This window comes from Pseudopodoces humilis, chromosome 1, assembly GCF_049639895.1.
Source record: "Pseudopodoces humilis isolate 2021_Gansu_Grassland_sample_001 chromosome 1, ASM4963989v1, whole genome shotgun sequence".
NCBI lineage: Eukaryota > Metazoa > Chordata > Aves > Passeriformes > Paridae > Pseudopodoces > Pseudopodoces humilis.
In genome coordinates this window covers 50,868,286-50,895,824 of record NC_142200.1, presented here as the reverse complement: position 1 = coordinate 50,895,824, position 27,539 = coordinate 50,868,286, and the positions used below count along the sequence as shown (strand labels likewise).

The window sequence follows — 27,539 nt, the reverse complement described above, 5'->3', positions numbered from 1 at the left end:
AGGAATCCAAAGATCTGGATCCCCAGAGATGTGCAGCTCTCCCTGTGCATGCTCTGTTAGAGGTCTGCAGTGCATTACTTTAAAGGCAACACAGCTTGCATTCGACACTGCAACAAGGCAGGCTGATTCCATTTGCAGGAATAGTCTTTTTTTTAATTCTTTTAACACACCCAATTAGTAGGGAAAAATAACAGCAGTACAATACTAGAATAAAATTCAAAATAACCTGAAGGGGCAGGAGAAAACTTGAAATTATGCAGAAATATTATTTAGACATTTAAGATATAAACAACTTCCCTAAAATGCAACATTTTTCAGTCTGTCTGTTTTTGCCCAAAGCCTTTGGTGGCAGGTAGAACTTAAATTATACAGGAAATTATCAAGGCAGAGGAATAACATTATCGCTATGTCTTCCACAGAATTGCAAAGAACCTCCTTAGAGACAAAAAGGATGCCAGGAAATCGATACTGACCTTTCCAAGACATTAACAATGACAGCCCAGGGTCCAATCTAACTCATTAAACAGTCAATGGAAAGTTTTCTATTAATTTCATTGAAGTGATTGCAGAACTACCAGATTGTACCTGGTAGCTCCATTTGTATCCTTATTTTAAGGTGACTAATTTACACAACATTCTTGAAAAATGGCAAGACATGACAATACAGTTTGTTAACAGTACAACACATATAACGAGTAAAAAAATAGAAAAGCAGCTTCTGCCCACACATAACCACATATTAAAAATAGCAGCACTTCTGCCTCTACTATAATCAATTTGGCAATGTTATCTTCTTTTTGAATAAGAAAGAAAAAGAATGTCTGTATTTACATTTCCTTCCACCACGCTCAAATGAAACTGTATTGTCATGCCAGTCTTTATAAACAGCATTTATTAGAAAACCATCATTTAAACTCTCATATTTAATTCAATGCTGTCCTTAGTCAGCTTAAAAGCGATAATAAATGCTCATGTTACACAGACAGTTGTTTATCTACTCTGTTCAATCAATAGGAAAAAAAGATCAAAGAGAGGAGCAGTGTTTCAAAACAGCCCTGTAGCCTTTGATCAATAGCAGTAACACATCCTGTTACTGTTCCCAAATTTTGCCTTCATTATTGATTCCAGGTGACATCACTGTATAATTACTATACCAGGATGGCAGAACATGCTAACAAAAATAAAATTAAAAAACCCCTCTGCCCTGAAATTGAGGATCTAAGTATTTTTCCAGGTTTTAAATGGTGTACAGAAATTAGAATTACCACCCACTGGCTGCAAGGAGTTACATTTCCCTCTTGTGGGGACAGCATTTCTGCCACCATGTTGGAAACCAGACATTGACTCTGGTGACCCGACAATTCTTCAGTTTCATCTGCTTCCTCCAGCTCCCCTGACAGGTCACTCTGAATGGCAACTGCAATTACAAGAGGAGCCAGGGTCTCTGGCAGGGACATGACAGCCACAAGCACAGATGAAAGCTTAGCTCATTTTCCTGGAACCTCTTCATCTTTCAGTTCGTGGCTCTTACTAATGTTTCATGATACCGTTAAAAGGATCTTTCCAAGTTTCTATTGCTTTTACATCTCACAGTGAGCACAGTTAAGCACATGCCAGGCACACCAACAGCCCTCCAGAAGCTTAAAGGCATTCTTACACTTTGCTCCTGGAGTTGCCTGCACTACCAAGAGGGCTAATATCCCCCTCAAGTAACTGGAGTGAAACCAATGGACCTGGACCACAAGTGAACCTGCTTCTAGGATGAGCCCTGCTGCAGCCTGTGGCTGGTGCTTTCCAGGAGCCAGGCAATTTATTGCACCAGGGAGGGTTCAGTTGAAACCTCCCAGCTTCCCTTTTGTTGCCTGGAGGATGCAAACCACCATCTATCTACCAGAGTATAATTAGAGCACAGAGGGGAAGGAAGTAAAATAGAAAAAGCTTCCTACTTAAGGCAGTGATTATCATTCCATCATGGGATTTAAAACTACTTAGACAGAGTTCAGTCCACGTTACTGAAAACTGTACTGACACCCATCAATCAAGATATTCACCTGCCTGAAAGCAAAGCAAATCACGGCATATGAACATTATACAGCTTGAAAACAGCTAATGAGAGCTTAACTTTTACTGACAACAGGGAACTATCTTTCAAGTCTCTCACAGAAGACAAGGAAAGCAGAGTTGGTGCTTCAAAGAAGTAGAGAAAAATGTTTGCTTCTCAGTGCATTGATATTAAACCTCCTTTGTAAGGCTGTATAAACCTTTCCTGTGACCATCTGCTTTGTACTTTACTATACAGTCTTTCTTAATTACACAAACCTATTTTTCTAACATCTGATGGGGATGATCTCCTTTGTTTTGTTCTTTTTTCTTCAAAGTATTATAGCAGATTTATCAAGCCACATGCCTGGGTAACATTCAGGCATACAGAAGATTTATTTTGCCCATTCTCAAAGTTCTGCTATTACACCTTCTAATCCATTTTTCTGTTTTGTTTTACCTGATCTTGGTGTATATGTAACATCAAACGCACACAAAGGTATAACATCTAGGCTTATGGAAAAGGTCATGGTGGCATTGAGCAGAGTGGATTGGACAAGTTTCAGAAACCGAGAACATGCCCTCAGGAGCTATGTTGCACTTGAAGAAACAGATCCTGAAATTCTTCGGGAAAAATCCTCTTTCACAGGAAACCTAAGGGCTTCAGCACTATAGTCATTGAATCATCATGATCAAGAGCGTTCCAATCCAGAAAAGACGTGGCAAGAAATTAAAAAAATACAAAACAATTATTGTGAATCAAGGTGTTCATGAGTCACTCGAGGAACCAGCAACGGGTTTGCCTTTTTTCCTTTTCTTCTTCACAAGGCTCCCAGCACATTTACAAAATATCAGTTATAAACCACATTGTAGCGAGATAAGCAAAGTGGGTGGGGTAGGGAGGAAGGAAAGAAGCAGATATGTAATTCACAGTAAGTGAACCACTATTAGTTTGCCAGAATAAGTAGTTACAACTTCAGAATATCCCCTGGTCAGCAAAAGGGATTCAAAAACCTGAAACTGTATCAGATGCTTCTGATAAACAGAGGGAACCAATGCAAGCATGACTAATTCCAGATTTTTACCCTTCAACCCTGGAACACACACTCTCTGCTTTTTCAAAATCCCTTACCAGCAGATTTAGGCGCAAGGATTTTAAGAGCACCAGAATGGAGAGCAGAATGTCACAGAAAACAGTGCTTCCACCCACACTCCTGCTCCCAGGGAACCACCCCACTTGGCTCTCCTCAGCTCTCATTACTGTAAAGGAGATGGGACTGTATTTCAAGCTAGCAGCATTACAGGATGCTGGCAACTCATTTGCAGGCAAACAACAACTGAGCTGCTGACTTCTCCTGGCTGATTTGCAGCAGCTTACAGGGAGATAAAAAAAAAAATAAAGCAGAAAAAATATGAGCAATATATTAAAGGAGAAAACAATTTCCCCATTACAAATAGGCATTTGGTATATTCCTCTGTCTGTTGTTCCAAACACATTTATCCCAGCAGAAAAAGTTAATGCAGAAAAATACAGTTCTTTAATTTAAATCTGGATGTCTCATTTGTATCTTTGCACATAGGGCCTGGTCCTCCAAGCACTCTTCCAAATTAGAGGGAGCTATATTATCCTGTAAACACATCCCTGATTAGGCTGTTAGTCTGTAGCCTTGATATTATAATAGCTTTTAATAGATTGAGGGTCAAGCCCTATTGTGCTGAGTAAACTAATCTCTTCATGTATTTTTATTTTTTTTTTTACATCTGAAATGGAATAAATGTTGCATTCACAAAAAAAATCCACATATATCATGACTGATGACTAAACAGCAGCCCTATAATCATGCACACTGCTGCAAGAGCTTTTTTAGTCTCAACTATGCAGAGTCTTTCTCTGCTATGTTAACACACAGGGCTTCCTAAGTATGTGTAAAATTTAATAAACCATACAAAAATCCTTTATGACTCTAGGATTTTGAAAATACAAACAAAACAAGAACACTAGACAGAACTTCACATAAGGAAATGGCACCCTGAGAATGAACATACTGAAGAAACTGCCTTGTGTCCTTCCACTTGCAAACTAAGGAGGAATAAAAGAACATCTGGCTTGTAACCACCACAGATCTCATGACTAACTTCCCATTTCAGCTTTAAAGGAAGGTTGAGACATCCTGGAGACAGGCACCACAAAAATCTGCATTAAGAAGCAACGGAGAACTGACCTCTATATAAATAGGAATCCCACACACAGCTCCTTCAGAAATAAGTTTTCTCATCAGCTTGGACAAAGCCAGGATTCAATCAAATTTACAATCTGAATTTGTAAAAATGTTTAAAAATTAAAAATGTCTGTCCTTTCAAAACATTCCTCAAAATAACTAAGAGTCACTGAGACATCAGTTACAGACAGGTCTCATTAAATCTGACAGGGTTTAACATGAGTTAGTCTTACAGATTGGAAGAACAATGAGCCCTAGCAACCTGGAGAGTATTAATACTAAGTACTCAAAAATCCCCAGGCAAAGAAGATGTTATTTTAGTAATAATATGAGAAACATTTGGACCTGACAAATCTTTGTCCTTGCCCACAAGCCAGAAACTGATCCCACAGCTCATGTGGCTTCCATCAAATTCAGCAGGACTTCCCTGAACCTCACAGCAGGAATGTATCTGCTCCTCAGAGCTCATTTGTGCCAGGCTCCCCAAAAGCTGAGCTGCCAACCACCCTAACTTGAGCAAAGGTACCACAAGCATTTAGCAGCTGAACCCTTCCTCTGAGGATCCCCAATCAAAAGAAAAAGAGTACAACCAATGCAGTCAGGGTTAATTTAGTGTAACCCCCAGGAAGTCTCTCATGGCAAAGCTTTTTCATCAGGCATACAGTTGGAATTACAAAGCTGCTCACACTGCTGGAACTCAGGGTTTCAGCCAGAGAGCAGTACCAGAGTCTACCAGCAAGCTGTTCTGAAGCTTTCTCCAGACAGGTTAACATCAAAAAGTTCAATTAAGTGCATGTACCAGAAACATCTGTGGTCAAATTTGTCATTAACAATTCTTTCAGTGTACCTTCCAGTGAGATACCACCTTCTGTCTTCCTTCAGAGCAAAAAATAAACAAAACAAAACAAAAACAAAACCAAAACCCTCAAAAAACACCAACAAACCCAACAGGCTTGATGAAACATACAGAACTGGGGTGCAGTCAAAAAGCTGTCCCACTCTCCTGGAAGAGGATCTGCTCAGAGAGGAAGTTGGCTGCTCCTCATTGTTAAGAGAAGCAACAATTCCTGGCTCCCTGTTACATATTCACACCACTGGACACTCTTGGCTGATTAATCCCTAACTGAAAAATACCAGAGAATCCAGTTTACATTCAAGATTTCCCAAGTTAAATGCCACTTTTTGTTACACTTATTTGATTCCTACCAGTGCTAGTGCAGAGAGGAGGGAGAGGTCTTACTCAGAGCAGAGCATTCATTAATTCATTCATTAATGCTGAAACATTAAGTATGTACAGATGAAAACACCTGAATCAGTATGAAGTTACTAAAAGGAGAAAACTGCCCTTTATTATCAATGCATTTAGTATTTTATATACCAAAAACAAGCACTGAAAACCTTAACAACTGGCCAAGCAAACCTGAAGTAGAAAGACAGAATTAAAACTTCAGGGCAAGAAAAATAATCAATGAGTCACAAAATAAACCACAAATGCAGAGAAGAGACCATTCATTCCAGTAGCTCTGTAAAGCGCAGCTGGTTTCGACTTGGCAAATCAGCTTCTGCACATTTGAACAGCTCTTCTTTCCACTGTCAGAATTGGCCACGCTTTCGTTTTTGATTTACAGTTGAATCACCCTGGCCCATTCCCATTACCCTCAGCAGGACTCTGATGGAATCTGAAAATTCACAGCAGTGTAATCGCATCTCAGAGCTGCTAAATGGTTTGCATTTCATTAGCTACCATCAAACAAATTGCAAGGCCTGTGCTGTAAAGTATCACTGGGCTTTAGCAGAAATGTGAGCTCAGCTCTGGTCAAGCCTGGTGTCCAGGAGGAATGTCACTCCTCGGGCAAGGTCTGGCATGCAGCACTGAGATACCCAACCTGCATCTTGAATGCTTTCAGGGTTGCCAGTTCTTAACCCTAAGGCATGTGATACAGTAAGGCTGAGTACAGGATTATGGCTGTCTTTCAAATTCCAGTGGAGATAAAAAAGCAACAAGCTGCAAAATAAATTAAAGCTTTGCAATTTGCAGTCTGCTTTAGTCCTCTATGCTTGCCTTTAACATTTTAATCATTACTCAGATGATCAAATGCAGGTAGCATTGCAATATTTTCCATGTCTTACTAATCCAGTTACAGCTGCTCTGGAAGGCTGTGACAAGCAGCTTGAAGAGCATCTGAAACTGCCTTTGGATTTTTATCAACTCTATGAACATACAAGGAAGAGTTATGCACAACAGATTCCTGATCGTGGTTTCCAAGGGCAGTGTCTAATCCAAGAATTACTCTACCCAATAAACTATTTGCCAACCTTAAACACATCCTTCGCCCTCCGCTGTGTTTGGGTATCGCTTTCGGTTGTCTGAAAACACTGCTCTCTAAGGAGAAATACCTTGCAGGAGACCGAGGTTCAGAGACACCCCTGGGACTGAATTGAATCTGCCAAGTGTCAGGCTTGTCCCTGGGAAAATGAAGCCATGCACTGCGGAGTGGTGTCTAGGAAGAAATGCAAAAAGCTTCCCACTTTTATTCAATTTTTCCATCTGCAAGAAGTATCAAGTGAGCAAAGGTATAAGTGCATAACTGAACAGATGAAAATACAAGAGCAGCTCTTAGACTCACACACTGGCTCTCAGCTGCTTCACCAACACAAAACTGCCTGAGGCTTCAGTCTGAAGCAAAGGAATGCAGGTACAGGTGCTCTGAAGCTTCACTTCTGCAATCAAAATATACACATCTCATTCAGAACACTAACGATTTCTGTAAATTCCAAATTAAAATTTTGTGGTCTTATACCACCAGTGATCTTCAAGAAATTTCTGCAAAGATCTGGGAGATACTCATCTGCAAAGTAAATTTTTGAAAGGGAAGAACTAGGGCCAGAGTTGGCTCCCAGAAGTGTCATTTTGCTATCATGCACTTTCCTGAGTGAAGGGTACCTGCCAAATGAACAACACTCACATTGAATACTGGAACCCAGTTGCCCACAATCCCAGCACAAACACATGGATCCCACTGCAACTCTGTTCTGAGAGGGAGGGGTTCTGCAGTGTCTTACTTCAGTAGGAACCACCACAGTTTCTTCTTGTTACCTGTCCCTGTGTGAACTTTACATGAACATCCCTATTTGCATTTCCCTTTGTACATTACCTTCTTTAAACTTATATGGTAGTAAAGGTATCTTTTAAGTCAGTTGGGAGTCATTACTCCCACTAAGTTAGGATGACCTATGCCAACTCCCACACAGTAAAAACCCTACACATCATTTCTAATTGCTTTCAGGCCAACATTGCTGTTGCAGAGCACAAATTAGCTACAGAATCAGACTTCTTCCTCTGGAGCACATTACAATTATATTAATTCCCTCTACACGTAAAAGTGCAGCACTTGTTCTACCCACAGTCAGGTCAGTCCTGTTATATCAGAATGCAATACTTCCTCCTAGTGCTGCAAGGACTGCATTTGGCACAGGAATTCTTGGCTCTATTGTTCTCAGCTCACTACTGTTATAGGAAAATAGTTACTTGATTTTACCTTGTAACAGCGTTATGGGGATGTAAAACAGTGACAGTTGTAAAGCATTCAGACAGTACAGTAACAAAGAGCTATTTAAGTTCTTTAAGAGATAGTCAAGCACTGAGTTTATTTGTTTGGTATTTATGTGTCTTCAATACCATCCTTATATTTCTACTGGCTTTTTTAAAACAGAAAAACACTTACTAGGCAGGGCTTAATGTATCTGGTATGCTGTGGTGGGTTGATGCTGCCTGGAAACCAGGTGCCCACCAAAGCCGTCCTATCACTCCCCTCCTCAGCTGGGCAGGGGAGAAAAAATATAATAAAAAATCTGTGGGGTGAAATAAGGACAGGGAGAGATCACTCACCTACTGCCATGGGCAGAATAGACTCAAAATGGGGAAATTAATTTAATTTATTGCCAATCAAATCAAAGTATGATGATGAAAAATACAAATTAAATCTTAAAATACTTCCTCTTCACCCTTCCTTTCTTCCTGAGCTTAACTTTACTCCAAATTTCTCTACCTGCTCCTCACCAGAGCATTGTCTCTGCCTCACTCCTCAGGGGGAAGATTCTTCCTCTGCTCACACGAGTCCTTCCCATGGAGCACAGTTCTTCACAAACTGCTCCAGCACAGTCTCTTCCATGGGGTGCAGTCCTTCAGGCACAGACAGCTCCAGTGTGGGTCCTCCATGTAGTCACAAGTCAGGCCAGTAAAGTTATTCCAGTGTGGGCTCCTCTCTTCATGGGTCCACAGGTTCTGGCAGGAGTCTGCTTCTGCATGGATTTTCTATGGGGTCACCTCAGCCCCTCACCCATCCACCTTTTCCAAAATGGTCCCCTCCACAGGCTGCAGGAAGATCTCTGCTCCACCATGGATCTCCATGGGCTGAAGGGGCACAGCTGCCTCACCATGGTCTGCACCCGGGCTCCAGGGGAATCTCTGCTCTGGAGCCTGGAGTACCTCGTCCCTCTCCTCCACTGTCTGCAGGGCTGTTGCTCCCACATATTCATACTCCTCCCTCTGGCTGCAATCTGCTCTTGTGCAGCAGTTTTTTCCAATTCTTAGGTGTGTTATCGCAGAGGCACCACCACCATCACTGATGCGCTTGGCCTTGGCCAGTGGCGGGTCCACCCTGGAGCCAGCTGGCATTGGCTCCGTAGGACATCAGGGAAGCTTCTGGCAGCTTCTCACAGAAGCCCCCCCTGCAGCCCCCCTCCGCTACCAGAGCCTTGCCACAGAAACCCAATCCGTCTCTGAATGGAAAACATCATCTGATCCCTTTTCTTGGTTTGTTTTCCTTCAGTCCACATCCATTTGCAAAACATGTACAGTGACCGACTGTCTCCTTCACCTTAGAGCTGAAGAGAGTCTACAGCCCTGTCCACTTCTGCTCCCAACCAGTCCCCAAAGGCAAGTGCCTGCTGCCTTACCAGTTTTGGCACCCTGACCAGTGTGATTATTCAGCACATGTTTTCCTTCCACACACATCCTGCCCACATTCTCCTGTGGAATTAAACTCAGGCCTGCATTGCTGCTCCAGTATCTGCTGTACCTGGAGCCAGAGAATGCAGTCCTACTGGTCCTGGTGATCTGTAGGCTTCTTTGGAGTTAGCCAGTTTCTTCGTAGTCACAGACCCCTTGCTCTCCATCAGATCCCAGCCTAGTAATGTTTCAGAGATAACAAAAACCTCTAATGCCCAAGTTTCAAATACACTTTCTTTAATATTTTGCTATGCTTTTTTTCTCTCTTATAGGCACAAGAGTATTTCCATCCCTCCCTCCCTCACAGACTGCAATATTAATTACAATCTCTTCATCTACTTTTGTCAAAGACATACCCAAAGATCACAAGCAACACCAAACTATAAAGTATAAAAGGGCCATTGATGGCCAAAAGCTCTTTATCATCCTACCAAAACAACGTGCCTGGCCAGAGATAAGCGTGACTGAAGAGCAACTTATGTCTGTATCATAGCTAATGCTAGCAAGAAATTCACTCTGCCAAAGACACTGATATATTCATGCATGTAATATTATTTAAAACCGAAGTCTTTCCTGGAGTGTTTCCAAGATAACTGGCATTATTCTGTTATCATCACTAGGGCTCCCAATCCCAAGATCTCCATGCTTGGTTTGACGGGATGGAGCCATAACGTAGCTGCAGCCACAAGAATCAGAGAATCACAGAAAGGGAGCTCAAAGATCGTCTACCTCCAACCCACCTACCATGGGCAGGCACATCTTTCAATAGATCAGGTTGCGCAGTGCTCCACCCAGTGTGGCCTTGAACACTTCCAGACATGGGGCATCCACAACTCCGGGCAACCTGCTCCAGTGCCTTACCACCATCACAGCAAAAAACATCCTAACATCTAATCCAAACCTACTATCTTTTTGTTTGAATACATTCATCCTTGTCCTGCCACTACACGCCCTTGTAAAACGTTCCTCTCAGTCTTTCTTGTAGACTCCCTTCAGGTACTGGAAGGCTGCAATTAGGTCACCCTTCTCTTCTCTTGGCTGAACAATTCCAGTTCTCTCAGCCTTTTGTTGCACAAGAGATGCTCCATCCCTCTAATCATGTTGGTGGCCTCCCCTGCACTCTGTCCAACAGGTCCACATCCTTCCTGTGCTGGGACCCCAGAGCTGGATGCAGCACTGCAGGTGGGGTCTCATCACAGCGGAGCAGAGGGGCAGAATCTCCTCCCTTACCCTGCTGGCCACACTGCCTTTGATGCAGCCCAGGATGTGTCTGGCTTTCTGGGCTGCAAGCTCACATTGTCAGCTCATGCCCAGCCTCTCATCCAGCAGAATCCTCAGGTCCTTCTCAGCTGGCCTGCTCTTGATCTGTTCATGTCCCAGCCCAGCCCGGTGTGATACTCACTGCCCCAGCAAAGTATTCCACTTGCACATAAATGTGCGTCTGCTGCACATTTACTCTTCCAAGACTTACAAATTGGGCTGTTCTTCCACAACCTGCCAAGTCTTTTGCCCATGAAGCTGGCACAGGAATATAAAGCGATCTTTATTTATGAGACAGGGGGCTGTGGAGAAAGAGCCCACGGAGCTATTCTTCAGGAATAAAATTAATGCTGCAGCCAACCTACCTCTGCTTCAGAATTTTTAGAGCTCACCTACTCTGGTAAAAAAAAAACGATCAACCAAACCAAGACCAACCCAAAACCCAAATCCATATTCCAATTCCACTACTTATGCTTAATCACTGCATCTTATCACACAACGTGCAAGCCAACCACAGCACTATGCTACCGTGAGTGTGGACAGCAAAGATAACAGCCTTTGATAGTTGCTAATATTATTTAGAAACAGCATCCCCACAATAAATTTCCAGCTAATTTTTTAGAAGCTGCTTACCCACATCAAATTTCCAGCTAATTCTCTGTGTCTTTTCTTACACCTTTCCTTCCCCTTTGCACACAAGTTATCAAATTCAGAACAGCAGCTGAACTGCCAAGAGAAATGGAGGATTTTAAATTGAAATCAAGGAGCAGAATCTCAATCAATTTCTTATGCCCTTGACAGCGTGTGGTATGGGCAGCTGTGGAGAGAGAATTGCTTAGCCTGGTGAAAAGGAAGAAGGAACTTTGGTGCTTATTTGCATTCCTTCATCTCAAATTGTGGCTTTTAGGGGCGTTGGCTATTCATTTAACATGCTCAACTCCATGTTTTGAGCTGCCTCTACAGTTTCAAGTAAGAGCATGATCTCTATAAAAACCAGCTGCAAACAAGGTGGTATCAATCTGGCTGGCTAATAAAATGAGAGGATGAAAGGAGAAAGAAGAGAAGCACCTTTGAAGGGTCACACACACACACAAATCTCCTTTAGTCAAGCAGCACATGCCAATGAACAAGCAAAAATCCCTCCCACTGGGTTGCACGGGAGACTCAAGAGTACAAAGCCTGAGGATATCCTTAATGAGACCTGCTAATGCTTCACACTACAGTGAAGTATATGAGTACTTTTGAGTACAAGAGGGTGGTCACAAACTGCAGAAGCAGTCTAGTCTTTGGGGGACCTCCTTGTCACTGGCTGATTAAGTCACAGGAAACTGACTTTTAACTTGCATCAATAAAACTGACTCAAGACTGAACCCACGGCATGAAACAAGAGCCCTCGCACCACCTGACACAGCTGCTCACCAAAGAAAGCTCCACCACAAAACCAAACAACATCGAACCCTTCTGCAAGGGCTGGGCTGCGCTGCAACGCAAGGGAGAGCATTTCACTGGGCAATAGCACCACCTGGTGACTCCTGGGACTGCGGGATGCGGGAACCGGGCACACTCGGCCACGCTGAGATTGGAGCGAAGGAGGGACACTGACTGAAGCACTCGAGTGAGTTGGGAGCTGCGTAAGGAGGGAAAGAGGATAGCAGGATGAGCTTACAAGAACTAGAAAGGTGAAACAGACCGAGAGGGAAAGAAGAGTGCCTGAGCACCTTCCCTTGGAATGACAGGCATCTCCCACTGCTGGTACCACCTTGAGCAGCCCTGTGTGGCAAAGGGGAGCGTGAATGTGGCAGAGGAAGCTTCAAAGGAATGCCCTTATCCCACAGTTAATGTACTGTATTAATGAACAAAGCAAGGAAAAACCCCACATACCTGCACAGTATCAACAATGTTGTATGCTGCAGAGGGGAAATTTTGGGGTTAATTTTTAGAAGACTATAGCTGTGGCACTCCATGGCGTCACTATCATCCAAACAAAAATCATACCTTTAATTGCCTTTTACTGAGTATTGGATCATAGGATCCTCCTGACCATGGTGTAACACAGACCAGCAGATAAACCCACTAAACCCAGCCTGACAGGCGCTTTGTAAGTGGTAAGAAGGCATGTTACAGAATCATAGAATTGTTTGGGATGAAAGGGACATGGACAGGGACACCTTCCACTGGATCAAGTTGCTTAAAGTCCCATGCAGCCTGGTCCTGAACACTTGCAAGGATGGGGCATTCACAGCTTCCCTCGAGGACCTCAAACCATGGCATGCTCTCCTACCACCCTAGTTCATGCTAATGACATCTCCCTGCTGCCCGCTTGCTGACTTCCCATCTGAGTTCCACCACAGACACTTTAGGATTCACCATTTCATTTTTTAGGTGAGGATGAGAAATAGGCCCTGGTTTACCATGGGTCACACTCCCCACACCAATGAAATAGGAACTAAAAGCAAACTTCACAGATCTCTCAAGTAAGTCAAACCTCAAACTGGGAGGAGCTAAATAAAGCTAAAATAAATTTAAACTGCAGGTACTCCTTTAATGCCTATGCAACTTTATTGATAGTAATACCTGGATTTTGGCAATTCCAATGGTCAGAGTTCATTTTCTGGACAAATTTGGGAGACTTTTTAACATCTGCACGCTGCCAACCCTTTCCTACCCTCTCTATCTCAAAACACACACACAGTCACAAAAATCCACTTGATGTACAACTCCTCCCACAGAGAAATTCCTATGTAAAGATACAGTAAAAAAATGTGTGAATATTATCTACTTAGAAATCCTCGTAATTGTCCCTGAAGCTGAAAAATTAGGTAAGGGAAGTAACATACAAGTCACTGTAGCTCACATTGTCAGTGATAATGAGTATTGATTGCAGGGGTTTTATCTCTATTGGCCATATGCACACACACCAGCATAACAATTTGGTTAAATATCCTCCATCACCATTGTGCAATGCAGTGATCAGAGAAACTAAATTTAGTTTTCAGACTACATGCATAAATAACCTGAGGTTTTCATAGTTAAGTGAACACATTAAGCAACAGCATCCTGACAAATGTTGTTTTCAAGTACAATTTGCCAGCAAAAAATGGGGTAAACAATTTTATGTAGTTCTTTCTAAACCAAATTCTTTTCCTAAGTGAACCTTCCCCATATATATTGTAACAGCTGCAACTTTCAAAACACTGGTATGATGAGGAGACAATCTTTGACTTGAATTGCTGTTTACACAAGTTGCTGCTCATACTCAACACCCTATCTCTTTTCATTGTCAAATTCTATCATTAGGGGTCATGATTTAGAAATACAGGCTTGTTAGTGCCACCTAGTAAATATGAAAACAAAAAAAATTATATTCCTTTCTCAACATAGAAAATATTAAAAATATTCCAACCAGTCTGAAATTGATAATCCAATACAAACATTAAAATTTCATATTGCAGATTGCTGACAAGTACCAAAAGTCATTTTCTTTTATTAAATGAAGGCAGTGGCCCTTACACAAGCAATACTATGTCCATCAACCACAGCATTTTACAAAATGTCTCTTGTGTTCAGCTTGCTATTCCACTAGTATAAAAATTGTCCATTAATTGCCTGGAAAAACTGTAAATTAAAGGCTCGATTACCTTCAAATTTGTCCATCCAAGATCAATAACCCCTATTCAATTCAATGTTCAGACATACTCCTCCCAATTTGTAACTGTCCCACCTGCAACTTTTTATTGCATTTCATACCAGAGAGGAAGAAAAAAGCCACACAATTTATGAGATCCATCTGAAACAGTAGTTGAAAACTTCAGTCCTGGAGACAAGAAAGCTCAATCCCTTCTCCTTTGCAGCAACAGGCAATAGAGAGGAAGAAGGCAGTTTCAGGAGGCAGCTATAAAAACTAACATTTCCTCTAACAAACAGGAACCAGCCTCATGGCCACAGATCTTTGCTCCAAATTAGCAGAGTCCTGGTACGGGGTATGTCACCTACCAACAACCAGCAGCAAATAACTCTTCCTCTGGTCTCAACTGGCCAAAGGCAGCCAGACATCACCAGCCTTGAGCAGATCAGGAAACATCACAAGGGTGGGACAGGAACAAAGGATTTCGTACCTGGATTTATTGCCAGAAACTCTGCCTCTGCTTATCAGTTCCTTTTAGCTGATACAACAATCTGCAATATCAGCAGCCTCTGGTGACCATCTAAGGTGTGAGCTGGTCTCCTTTATCAGCAGCCTAAAGGCTGTCCAGCTGCCAATGGCACCCTCCTTATGGAAGCTGCTTTTACAGTTTGCCAGTCCTTGGAAATCCGCCTCCATCAGCCTTCCGGACACAATAAAACAAGTGTCTTCTCCAGGGGGTATCAGGGGAAGGGGACAAGTTGAGAGTTTCTGAAATTTGCCATTATTTGTTATTTACAATTAACTGTAAATTACATATAGATATTATGCTTCCACACGGACGTTAGGTGGCAACATGAAGGAAAGGCCTAAAATCCTTGAAACTGGGGGCTTTAATTTCCTGAATTTATGTGCAAGACTGGAAATGGAGAATGAGAAGTTTGCCTAAACCTAAATTTGTGTTAAGAAATGTTTGACCCAACTGTTAGGTTTAATTAATCTCAATTAGTAGTGATTTCATACTCGTTCCATGTTGTCTGGACATAAAGTTTTCCCTAAGACAGCAAACACCACCGCTTATTTTAAACAGCATCACAAAAAGACCCACCTGGTGCTTTCCCCTCTACCACTCATGCAAGTAAACAGAAGAGATAACAGCAAGCACAGTATAATAAAACCCAGGGCTGAGTTTTTTATCTGTGGATTTACTGTGTGCTGCTGTGAAGTTACTAAACATAAAGCTATCTGCACCGAACAGGCTCATAAACGGGAGAAATTATCAGTGCAAGGCTGTAGCCCTTAAGCACTTGACTTCTTGAATGTGTTCATCCCCCGTTGATTTAATCAGGAATGAAACGCAGCAACTTCTAAAAGCTGGCAACACTACTGCCAAGAAATTCAACTTTTTAGGGAAAGGCCCTTAAGGATAACCAGGTTTTGTCACTCTTAATGTTCAGGCACTTTCTTCTCTCCATCACAAAAATAACTAGGAAATCAGTATCTAACTTACAGCTGACTTGCAGAAGGAAGTTTTTATTCACCTGTCCATTTTTTCTCATCTTCACTCAAAATCTGGAAACCAGAAATGGTCGAAAGTGTATAGACTTTGGAAATCTCAACTGAAAACATGTTGTGAGCATTTCAAATGGAATGCTAAACCATGGAGTTTAGGATATTTAAGGACGTCTCCTGAAAGGACAAACTGGTAGACGAGTTCCTTCCAAAGGAGGAAAAGCCACACAGAAGGCACTGAGGAGTCACCCTCAAGACAGACTGTCCAGATACTAAGACTTCCAGCATCACAGCCTGAGTATTTGGGACTACATGGAACTAATTCCAAAGTTCCCAGAGATCCCAGACAAGGCAGAACAACAGGCACAAGGATTAAGGAAGACATCTCAACTGGCCAATGAGATCTTACCAAAGCTTCCCTGTGTCACATCTGTGACAGGGCTTTTGTCTGGCTGAGATGCAAAAGCAACAATTCTGCAGGCTCCACTGGCCAAAAGTGTTTTGAAACACAAATGAAACAGCACTAAAACAAAGTGAGGGTTTAAAAATAATTTAAAAGGAAACTGGAGGCTAAAACCAAGGGAGAGGTTGGTGGGGTTTTTCACCCCATATTGTTATTTTTACTACCTTTTGTTGGTTTGCTAGCTTTCTGTTTTATTATCTCAGGTTCTCTTTCCCTTGCTCCTGACTTCACTCCTCTGTCTCACCAGTCTTCATACAATGCTCCCACACGTCCTCCCATGGTCTCAGAGTTTCAGCACTCCACCTCCTCCTCCATTAGTCTCTGTTCCTGTAAATCTCCTCTATGTCAATATCTACACCCCTTTTTCTACTGATCTGCACATCCTTGCAAGTGCTCAAGGCCCTGAGCAATGCTGTCTACAGCAATCTGTCCTTGCCCATGGCAGGGGGGCTGGAATGAGATGATCTTTAAGGTCCCTTCCAACCCAAACCATTCTTTGCTCATAAACTATTCCTGAATAACTTTTTAGGCTGCAGGGCTACCACTCTCCTTCAGACAATCTTTTTAAATTTGGATTTATGGTGTCAAAGGTTCGCTTTCTCTCTGCCTTTTTCCACGTCAGCCTAAGGGAGAAGACAAACCTGGCCACTCTATCTGGCTTTAATGTCAAATGACAGGAATCACGCATGAGCTGTCTTATCTCAAATACTTAATTTACCTAAACATTTTATCTTATTCTCCACACAGCAGTACATTTAGCTGTGCATTAAAGCATATGCTGAGCTTTAAGCATGGGATGCAATTTAGCCCATGCAGAGAAAGATGTACCCTGATACTCCGCTGAAGAGGGATTATCCTAATGCTCAGAATCAAACATATGCTTAAGGATGCTGCTCAGATTAGGGTATCAGTAACATAATCTCAAATCAAATTTATGTTATCTGGTTTTATCCAACTGACATTTTTGTCACATAAAACATGCTCCAACTGTCTGTCTAATGCCCTGGCATGCATTTATTCTTTTCAAGCACACTCTGCAGGGAAAAAATAAACAAAAATATCCAAGGTAGAAAAGAATAAACATCAAAGGACAGAACAATCAATTCTGAAGACTATTCACATAAACTACACTGTGCTGCTGGAGTAATAACACTTGAAGACAAGGTTTAATTCCCTCACTGATATTTAACCAAACCAAGGCAAAAACTAAGTTCAACTTCCCTTGGATTTTCCACAATAGCAATAACATTCAAAAAAGAAAACTGCTGGTGTAAGGGATAATGTAGCAAAAAATCCCACGTTTGTAGCACGTTCATGAAATTAATATCCTAAAAGGAAGCTTGTCTATGCAGTATTGAAAAGGTTGAAGTCAGCATGGACTATGTACCATGAACAACTTCTGGCCTAAAAGTGGATCGAGGCTTCCTGTTCATATCAGCTTTAAGAAGGTGTATTTCAAATGTTGATATTATGATTCTTAAAATAGGTACTTAAATACTTATATTTAGTATGCAAAGGAAAAGGAAAAAAAAGATAGATAATGGGCTTCCTATTCAAGAAAGAACATATTTCTTTTCTCGTTTCCTAAATCCCTCAGGAATTAATCAGCTGCAAGGTTAATCCAGGCGCAAAGTGGAAATGCATCCTTAGAGGCTTATAGTGGTGTGTATCAGTCAGTGAGAGGTTCTTTTTTTTTAGTGGTTTGGGGTTGTTTTTATTAATAGAGACTGCCTGAAGCAAACAAAATCAGTATTTGCTTCACAGATAGATGATGCTCAAACTGAAAATTGTGATGACGTTTACCAACACCTCAGATATTTCAGTTGTAATATGCTTCTAAATCTTACACTATTGAATGGAGTGATAACATATTTTCACCCCTTTAAATCAACTAGCTAAAAATTGAAGTCTCAAGAGTCAAGCTGAACCTTGGTGTGACACCACGCCACATTCAAGGAAATGCTCTTTTCAATCAGTCTTTGGCAAGTCTGGTGATTCCCAGGACAGTTTCTCTCTGTTGGCACACACCAGATCACCAGATGTTGACCTAAGGATTCTTTTTTGCCACTGAACTCACTCACAGTAAGAAACTGGTAGATCTAGAGAGTTTAAGCAGCAGCAGTACTGGAGATGAGTTATCAGTAGCCAATTACAAGCATAAGATAGAGAAGGTTAAAGCTATTCCAGTTGTATCCTACTGGTCATCAGTGAGCGTGGAAGGAGATGCAAGTGACTTCAGACACATTTTGTCACCCAAAAGTACAGCTTTACTGATGAGCCATGGGATCCTATCAACACTTGAGTTTTGTTTGCTTCAGAATTAAATGGGCCCTAAATTTTTTTTTTTTTTTCAGAATTAAACTCAGTTTAGGAATCTCTTGTAACTCATTTTGGCTCTGTAGACAGGCTTCAAAGGGAAGAAGAATCTGCTTCAGAGAGCCCCTAACTATAGGTGAATTCCTGTAAGAACCTAATATTTATCATTTACATTTTTTTATAGCTCCCTGACAGGTCCAACCAGGACACCCAATGACGTCTGCAGCATCCTGTCACTCTGCTGACAACGGAAGAAACAATAACTCAGGGACACAAAGTATTTAGTGGCTGGATTTCATGCACATGCACTTCCACATGTTGCCCAAATAAGAACATACTCTGGCCAAAACAAAAAGTGAAAAACCGTAACTTCTCTAACCTCGCCTCCAAAAAATATAAAACCCATGCACTAACCAGATTTTCTGTTTAAAAATATCCACGAGAAAATAAAAAGCATTTGTTCCACTGCCTGTTGTTCAGCTTTCAGAGCAGCCTTGCAAAGCCAGAGACCGTAAATCAACCACTGGCATGTGCTTACACAAGGCTGTGCTCCCAGTTGGCCTCCCATCCACCTCCGCTGGCGGCTTTCTAAAGCTTGGATTTGTCTTTTGGCAGTGGTGTTCAGAACAGCGAGCATTCACTGAAAGGGTGTACAAGATGTTTCAGAAGAAAACTGAAATGTGTTCCTTTCCTGGCACCTTACAAACTGAGATGGAATTTTAAAAATTTCCTTTCACCTTGACACTACTACCCAGCCTCTACAAGGTATGCAGTGAAAAGAAAAACAACCCCAAAAGAACAAAAACATCTTTTTTTTTTTGTTTACTTTGGAAGCACATGTCCCATGGCAGCTCCAGATACCTTCTGGTGAGGGGCTGCAGAGTTATATTCACATGAGCTGCCCTTGGCCTACAGTCAGGAGGCAGTGGGGGACACAACAAGGAGAAAAGCACTAAAGGCCTGCTCTGCCCTCTCTAAAAATCACAGGATGATCCAACTCATTGGTGTGATGATCTAACCCACAGGTGTGATTAGCACTGGATGGAGGTAAGCCTCATAGGTAGCTCCCACCTCCTCTCCCAACCCTCTTGGAAGGTATCTCTAACCATGTGTTGGGCACTCGGCTGGCCCCAAAAACAGCTTGAGAAAAATATGAGCAAAGGGAGCTCCAGACCTCTGGATGGAGACCACAGCTCCAAAAACAGCCTCTGCATCAGTGGAGGCTGGCGAGCCACCGAAGTTGAGGAGAAACTCCTTGCCCTGCATTCAGTTTTCTGAGGCAGCACCTGAACTGTGGGGAAGGTGGGGTCAACAGCAGCCTTCTCTAGTGGAAGGTCACCCTGCCCACAGATGGAACCAGATGATCTTTAAAGTTCCTTCCAACTCAAACCATTCTATCATTCTGTAACAGTGCAAACCTACTAAAGCCAGCTGAGTTCACTTCAATGTGCCCTTCTGCCTTCCTCTCAAAACCACAATGCAGGAAATGAAAAAAAAAAAAAAGTGTCTGTCCTGATGTTATCTGAAGAGAGATGTGTCCAGGAAATTCATGACTAATAGTAGCCCCTAGAGGGTCTAACAGCCCTGAAGACTGGGAAAATGGCATTTGCAAGAAGGAGCAGCAGGGAGGCAAAAGAGCAAGAGCAGCAGAGTTATGGCTCTGGCCTCCCTGTAAATGCTGCTCTCAACAAGCAATTAGCTTGAGAAATTTTAGACAGAATACGTCAAGAATACAATACCTCTCTCCAGCCTGTATGTCCACTTGCAGTCTGCAGCACCCACACTGCACCTAGGTCAGACACAACCCAACACAAGCAAAAGGCACTTGCGCTGTTATTTATAAACACCACCACAAGCAAAAGCCCTGCCTTTGCCCATGTGCAGCTAAGAAGCACCTTAACTGCAACACATCCTACCAATAAATCAAATTATAACCTCAGAAACAAGTCCCACCATCAACCAGAGTCTCAGAAAACATACATTAAATGCAAATTAAAAATGGCCTTCTGATATGGCTTGACCCAAGCCAGTTAAAAAGAGCCACCTGATGAAAATGAGAAGGTTTTTCTTTTTCCTGCATATTGTTTGCGTGCAAACTTTCTGCCTCCTTCACGTAGTCTGCCTCAGCATTACCTCCCTGAGTAGGGCTAAAACTGCATTCAACTATGTGAAAAAAAAATTGAGTTTATCACCATTCAACTTCCTTATTTTGGCAGAAAGAATGCAGGGCTGTTTTTCTTTCCCCCAGAATTACTGTAAACCAAGGAGTTTCCCAGTTTTTCAGCCAGAAATCAAAAAGAGCAAGGGGCTGGGGAAATTTAAATTTAAAGACAATTTGAAAGACAGTAAAACTACAGCCTGCATATGATTTCTGGGTGATAGTCACTGCATGGACTCATTCAACAGGCAAGTTACAAGCATGGATGGGAGCTCAGAGCTGGTTATCAGCGGGAGGGAGCCCATGAAGTGCAGCAACAGGCACCAACCACAGCATACTCTTTTGCTACCCAGTAGATTACTAGTAACTAGCTTCCCCTTTGAGGCTTTGCTGCTACTGAAACTAAAATCTGCTTCAAATTTCTGCTTCTTCAAAAATCCTGTTTGGTTGGGCCACTGGAAACGAAAGCAGAGTGTGGCCTCCACAATCACCTTTTCCTAGAAGGATGGTCCAGTCTACTCTTCTAAGCAATCCCACACAAAACCCTTGGAAGAAATTAGTAAAGAAAAAAGTTTTGTAGGTATGTCAGGAAAGCAATATAGGGCCAAGATCAACATGAAATCCTGAATTCCAAATTGTGAGAAATCATTTACCTACATATTTAATGTCTATATTGCAAAAATATCAGACTGTATTCATTTAAATATCTTATAAAATCATATGAAAAGGCTGATTTAGACTTCTGAAGACACTTTTTTTATTGATACAAGAGAGCAGGCCTGTTTTGCTTGGTGCATAACTGGATTTTTATGCAATATTGACAAATACAATAAAAAAAGTCACCAGTCACAGTCTCCTTCAGTATCTTGTACACTTCTTTTGACTGGCAAAGCAGGAGAATGGAATATCGAAGTGCTGTATGGCCACATTAAGTGCAAATTTCAGAGTATTCTTCACCAATGAAGAATACCAAGAAAAAACACTTCCCAAGAAAATTAAGTCTGTGCAGTTCAGCTAACCATGTGTCTGTCTTTCAGTTCCCCATGGACTTAAAATCACAGTAATTTGATGTTTCACAACAATGTAAAAACTGGCTAGGAAAGAGATACAGATCAAAGGGCTCCTTTGATGGAAAGGCTGCAATGATGGACACTTCAAACCAGTGACTTCACAAGACATACAGCCATGTGGTCATGACCCAAAAATTTCCCTCATCATAGAGCTACTTGTTTACATAATAAAATATGAATGAATGAGTAGGTGATGATGAACCATTAACATGGGGGGAAAAAAAATTGCTTGGCAGCCTCTGTTCTTCTCTCAGACAAGATACTTTTGTGGACAAAATTATAAAAGGCACACATTTACTTCATCAATACATTTTTTCCTCTTTTTATGACCCCCTTTGTTTGCTCTACTCTCTGTTTTAGGCTACAACACTGCAGATGTTGTTGCACATGTGGCTTCTGCACTGTGCAGTGTTACTGTCTTCAGCAGGCTGCTCACCTTACCATGGAGGCCACCTTGCACATACCTGGTGAGAAGAAAGCTCCTTAACTGGTTCAACCCAGGCAGGAGAGCAATTCAGTTTTTAACAGGAGCTTTTCTATTTGCGTTGGGATGTGTAGGCCATAAAAGCATCAACTATGACAAACATTTCAGACACAAACAAAAAGATTCCCAGTGAGTTGTGTTCAGTATCATAGTGTAATTTCCACAGAGGAAATGTCAGTCCTTTTACAAATGCAGGCTCATGAGCTTCAGACAGCATTTTCATACTAGCAGAACACAGACCAGTGACTTCTTATGAGCAAGAAAACAAAGGCACAAACAGAAGAAAGGTAAAGAAACAAAGTCTCAGCTAGGGAAGATGTGGGCACTTTGTTCAGGAAAAACCTTGTACAGTAAAAGCAGTTAAGCCCTGGGACATAACCCCAGGGAGAAGATCATGAGTTTTTAAAGACAGGAAACAAACATATGTCAGGAATAAGAAGGGGTTTAGGGAGAAGGGATGACCTCTGAGCCTCTTCCAATCCTACCTCCTTCAGTCCTGTGAGGCACAGTTACAACACAAAAATGTAATAAACAAAAACAAAAGGAAAGGAGCAATGGAGGTCACTTTAGATGGCAGTCAGCAAACCAACTCCCAAAGTCTGAAGAGTTGCCAAAGTTTCCTCAGGAAGTGACAAAGACAAGAAACTTTGCCTTAGTCGTAAACCTCACAATCTTTCCTGCGGTTGCCACACACAATTATATCAGGATTTGGCAGGGAACTGTAAATCGTTCCTCCAGCCCACATGAAGAAAATGTTGGGAGCTAAAGCACAGGGCACTCAGCAGCCACAGACAGATTAGGAAACCTGGCTGCTGCACAGCCAGTCACATTTCAGCACTAAAGCACAGCTCACACAGGTCCCCCATGCTCCTCTCTCCTCCAGCCCCTCAACAAGGTAGAAACAACGTAGAAACACCATGCAAATCAAATGGGAGCTACACTTCATTTCACCACATAAACCTGCAGCTAAAAACCTGCTCAGACCCATAAGCATGTGGTATCTAACACAGGGACAACTGCATGGAACAAACAACAAACGGGACTGAAAGACCAGGAAGAGCCAGGGGTAACATGACAGGAGTTGGAGCACAGCTCAGGCATTTCCACTCAGGAAGATTAACACCTTCCACATGCAGATACTTCACTGCCCAGCAGCAATAATTTACTGGAGGAAGTAGTTTAGGAGCAGGCTTGAGGACACTTGCATGGCAACATACTAAAGAGAGCTCTTCAACTACACCTCTGTAGCTCCTACATGTGAGGCTGCAAGGCACTGGACAATTAGGAAGGCATCCTGCTCCTGCTAGCCCACTGGCAAGCTGGAACCATCCCTTCTCAAAGAGCTCTGCAATCAACAAAGACTTCCTTCCAAACTGACTCACTCCCACCCTCCTGCTGCCCCAGATTTCCCCTCTGCCCTTCTCTCCCTGGTGTCTCCTTCAACAGCTACAAATCCCATAACCATCATCTAGCTGTCTGCTACTCCTGGCTGCTCCAAATCACTCCCATGATGCCCACAGAGAGTTTTAAAAAACGCCAGCATACTCTGGAGGAGGAAGAAATTAAATTTAGATAACCAAATCCTGTTTAATTAGGTTAATGCCAAAGGTTAGAGGCTGGTCTCCCTCCTGGCAATGTGGGGTCACATCCAGGAGCCAATAATCTACTCCTCATCTCTAGTGCAATGGCTCCAGGACACTCACTGACCCTGGAGTTCTGCACTGGCCTGTAGGGCCATAATGTGGACCACAGCTCTGGTTTCTCTATTCCTCTCTTCATCATCTTCCCAACAAAACCCTCTATAGCCAAATGGGGCTTCAGAGCTTGTGGAGAAGCTGGCTTTGCAAACATTGCACCAGCTGCAATTTTTCCCCATTGGGAAACTTTGAATAGGCAGAAACAGCCCAAGCCCAGGCCCTCTTCACAGCTTGAGGCCAGAAACTGCCAGCGACCCTCCTGTCTAATCCAGAGGTGCAGCCTAGGGCTGTGTTCAGAACCTGGGAGGGATATGGGTTTACAAACCAATTTAATCCATATTTCTAACAAAGATATGAACTTGTCTTGGGACTAGGACATGCCTGACTTGACTTGATTATCAAGGGATCTATGACGTACAACGCAGATTAAACAGGTCCAGGACCTACTGAAGAAAAAACACAAAACTGTCAAGATTTCTTTTGGTAGATCTGAGAATGTATTTTTGAGTTGCCATCTAGCTTTCAAGCAGATCAGAAGATTAATGCCTGCATTTGTTCACGCAGACAGGTATGGAGTTTCCCTGCTCTAGAAATGTCTGAACTTCTTGAGGGGATTCATTATCTGAAGAATTCCTCTCTTTTGGGAAAATAGAGCATCAATCCCCATGGTAAATAAGATGTCTGTGATCAGAAGTATAAGATTTTCTAGGACTATGCCCTCTTAAAACTCAGGAAGGAATATCTCACTAATTACTCAATGACTATAACTACAGACACATCTCCCTAAGTGCTACCACTGCCACCCCATCATTTTAATGAATCTACAGAGTAATTGCATAGTCCTAATAACATAGAGCTGCACTATAGGTTTCTTTTCCTGTCTTAAAAAAAAAAGCAAACAATTGCCTTACAAAACCTCCAGTAAGTTTTAATGTTACAAAACACCGATAAATTATGGACATAAGAAATCTCATTCCACAAGACACTTCCTCTCTATAAAACTACAACATTTTCTGCTGGAGAAGAAAACAAGCAAAGACACATCCACATATTCTACCACAGACTCCTCATGTTTGTACAAACCACATTTATTTTTGTCACTATGCCATTTTAAAAGTTGAAGGCAGGAATTCTATCCAAGAAAGGAGGAACGGTCACTTGCCAAATACTTTGGGTTGAACTCTCCAGTGCCCTGGCACTGCATCCTGGCAAGAACCACTCCAGGGCAAGGTACCCACTCCTGCTGGGCTAAGCGTCAACACAAATCAGAGAGAACTGGAGCGTCTATTCATGTTTGGTTTTCAAATGTTCAACTCACTTGAATGGCATGAAAGCAAATTCACTCGAAAACACCTTAATTCATGCAGCTTCTCTGAGTGCTTACGGAGATGTGGGCCAAAAAGCAGCCGAACTTGCACGGGGTAATTTGAGATGCTTGACTTTTAAAAAGAACGTGTGTACTGAAGTAGTGATGCTCTGCTGGTTACTGTCAGGAGAGGTGGTTCTGCTCTGCGGCGGTGCTCGTCTCAACTTTGTGGGCACACTTTGCCGGGAAGCTCCCCCAGTGCCGGGCAGAGAGGGGCAGGCGCAGCCAAAGTGCAGAGCTAAGCACATTGTTGCTCCAGATGTGAAACGCACGCGCGAGTTCGCCAAAAAACCGAAAGAAGAGGAAAATAAAAAAAAAAAAAAAGAAAAAAAAAAAAGAAAAAAAGAATGGCAAAAAGGCCGTTCCTGTAAGGAGTCGAGCCAGAGAAGCGCTGCTGAATAAAGCCAGGCAAGTAACTAAACAAAGCGCCGAGCAGCACATGGGTGAGACAGGACCGAGCCCCGGGAGAAGGAGCCACCCGACACAGCGTCCCGGCGTGGGCAGCGCTGCTGCTTTTCTGCGGGCGCCTTCCCCTCTGGAACGGGGGCTCGGCGAGGCCACCGCCGCCTGTGACGAGCCCCAGGGAGGGCAGTAAATCCCCCCCGGGTGCCTTCGGGGTTCAGGCACCAAAGGGAGACCTCCGCAGGACCGCCGGGGGGGATGGCTGGGCGCCGGCACCCCCCCCGCCTGGGGAGCGCTTGGGGGAGACCCCCAAAAGAGCCGCTCGCCGCCTCCCCCAGCCCGCTACGCCCTTCTCGCTTTTAAAAAGTTGAGGAACAAGACAAAAACAACAACCCCCAAAGCCTCCCGCCGCCCCGCGGAGGCCGGTGCACGGCTGCCAAGTTTCGGCGGGGAGGAATTTTCTGCGGCCGAGCCCCCCCGCCCCGCCCGGGACCGGGAGACGCGGCGCCCCCGGGAAGCGGGACAGCGAGGCTGGAAGCGTTCCCGGCTTAGCGAGCACCCCAGCAGCCACGGCCCCCACCTGCGGGGCGAGAGAGGAAGGAAGGGGGAAGCGACCCCCCGGTCGCCCTTACTCACGCCAAGCAGACACACTTTGAGCTCGCGTATCGCCATCATCTGCCCCGGGCCCGGCCGCTCCGCATCCCCGGCGCCGCCGCTCCGCACTGCCCCGCCGAGGCGGCCCAGCCCCGCCGGGGCCGCCCCCGCCGCCGGTCACATGCACCCGGCCCCGCCTCGCCGCTGCCCCCCGCTCCCGGGGAGCTCCGGGCTGGGAGCCGCCGCTAGGGCAGCGCAGAATCGGCAGGGATGGAAGGGACCTCTAGAGACCATCTGGTCCCACCCTCCTGCCAAAGCAGGGTCACCTAGAGCAGGTGAGACAGGAACACATCCAAGTGGATTTTGAATGTCTCCAGAAACGGAGACTCCATGACCTCCCTGGACGGCTTGTTCCAGTGCTCTGCCACTCTCTTCCTCTCGTTGAGGTGAAACCCCAGTGAACATAAACTGTTTCAGTTTATGGCCATTGCTCCTCATCCTGTCACTGGCAACGACTTTAAAAGAGTATGACACCATCCTCTTGGCACCTGCCATTGAGATACTTAGATGTATTAATGAGATCCCTTTCAATCTTTTCTGAGGCCCAGTCTCAGAGATGCTCTAGACCCCTAATAGTCTTTGTGTCCCTTCGCTGGAGCCCCTCCTGGAGCTCCTTGTCTTTCTTGTACTGTTGTGTAAATATTTGCTGTTGTGAGAAAAACTGTGAGAGACGGCATCCTGCAGGGGTCTGTGCATATGCTTAGTCCTACACACTATGTGCTGGGCTAGGCATGGGATGGGGACTGCTCTGGTTGCATCTGAATCCATCTCCTTTCTCTTTTTTTTTTTTTTTATTTTTTTTTTTAATTTTATTTATTTATTTATAAAAAACTTTTCCTGCTATGTGCAGAAATCACTGACAATGGTAACTCCATTTTTCTTACCCAACCCCGGTAATACACACCCAGTTTGGATTAAAATAGTCAACCTCAGGTTAGTAGTAGGGTTGCACCCCACACATCACATACCCAATTTAAGTTAAGCTCATCATCTTAAAGCTAGTCCTCTGAAATCAGTGAAGAAGGAGTCATAACCACTCTGCTCTTGGTATGCAAGGTTCTAGAATTTATGGAGAAGAATTTTACACAATAACCCCAGGAAAGCAGGAGAGCATCATCCACCAGATATTTTAAATCAGAGCCTCTGTTCTGCTTACAGTTTTATTTTAGCTTTTTTTCTTTTTTTCTTTCTTTTTCCCTGCACTAATTTATCAGGTAAAATTGCTAAAGGGAATTAAAGAAAATCTTGATTAGTCATTGTGAGAC

General features: G+C 43.2%; 1 protein-coding gene across 2 annotated transcripts in view; it reads right to left on the bottom strand.

The window, feature by feature from the left end:
- The window catches only part of RAB31 (RAB31, member RAS oncogene family), a 61,243-nt gene extending 34,882 nt beyond the window's left edge, over positions 1-26,361 (bottom strand). The window contains exon 1 of one of the 2 annotated variants that reach the window (XM_005517259.3): positions 26,257-26,361. In XM_005517259.3, the coding sequence (XP_005517316.1) occupies positions 26,257-26,295 (39 nt within the window). In that variant the 5' untranslated portion in view covers positions 26,296-26,361. The remainder of the gene's footprint in view (positions 1-26,256) is intronic. The other variant, XM_088062790.1, reaches the window with a different exon arrangement.
- Positions 26,362-27,539: the final 1,178 nt, after the last annotated feature.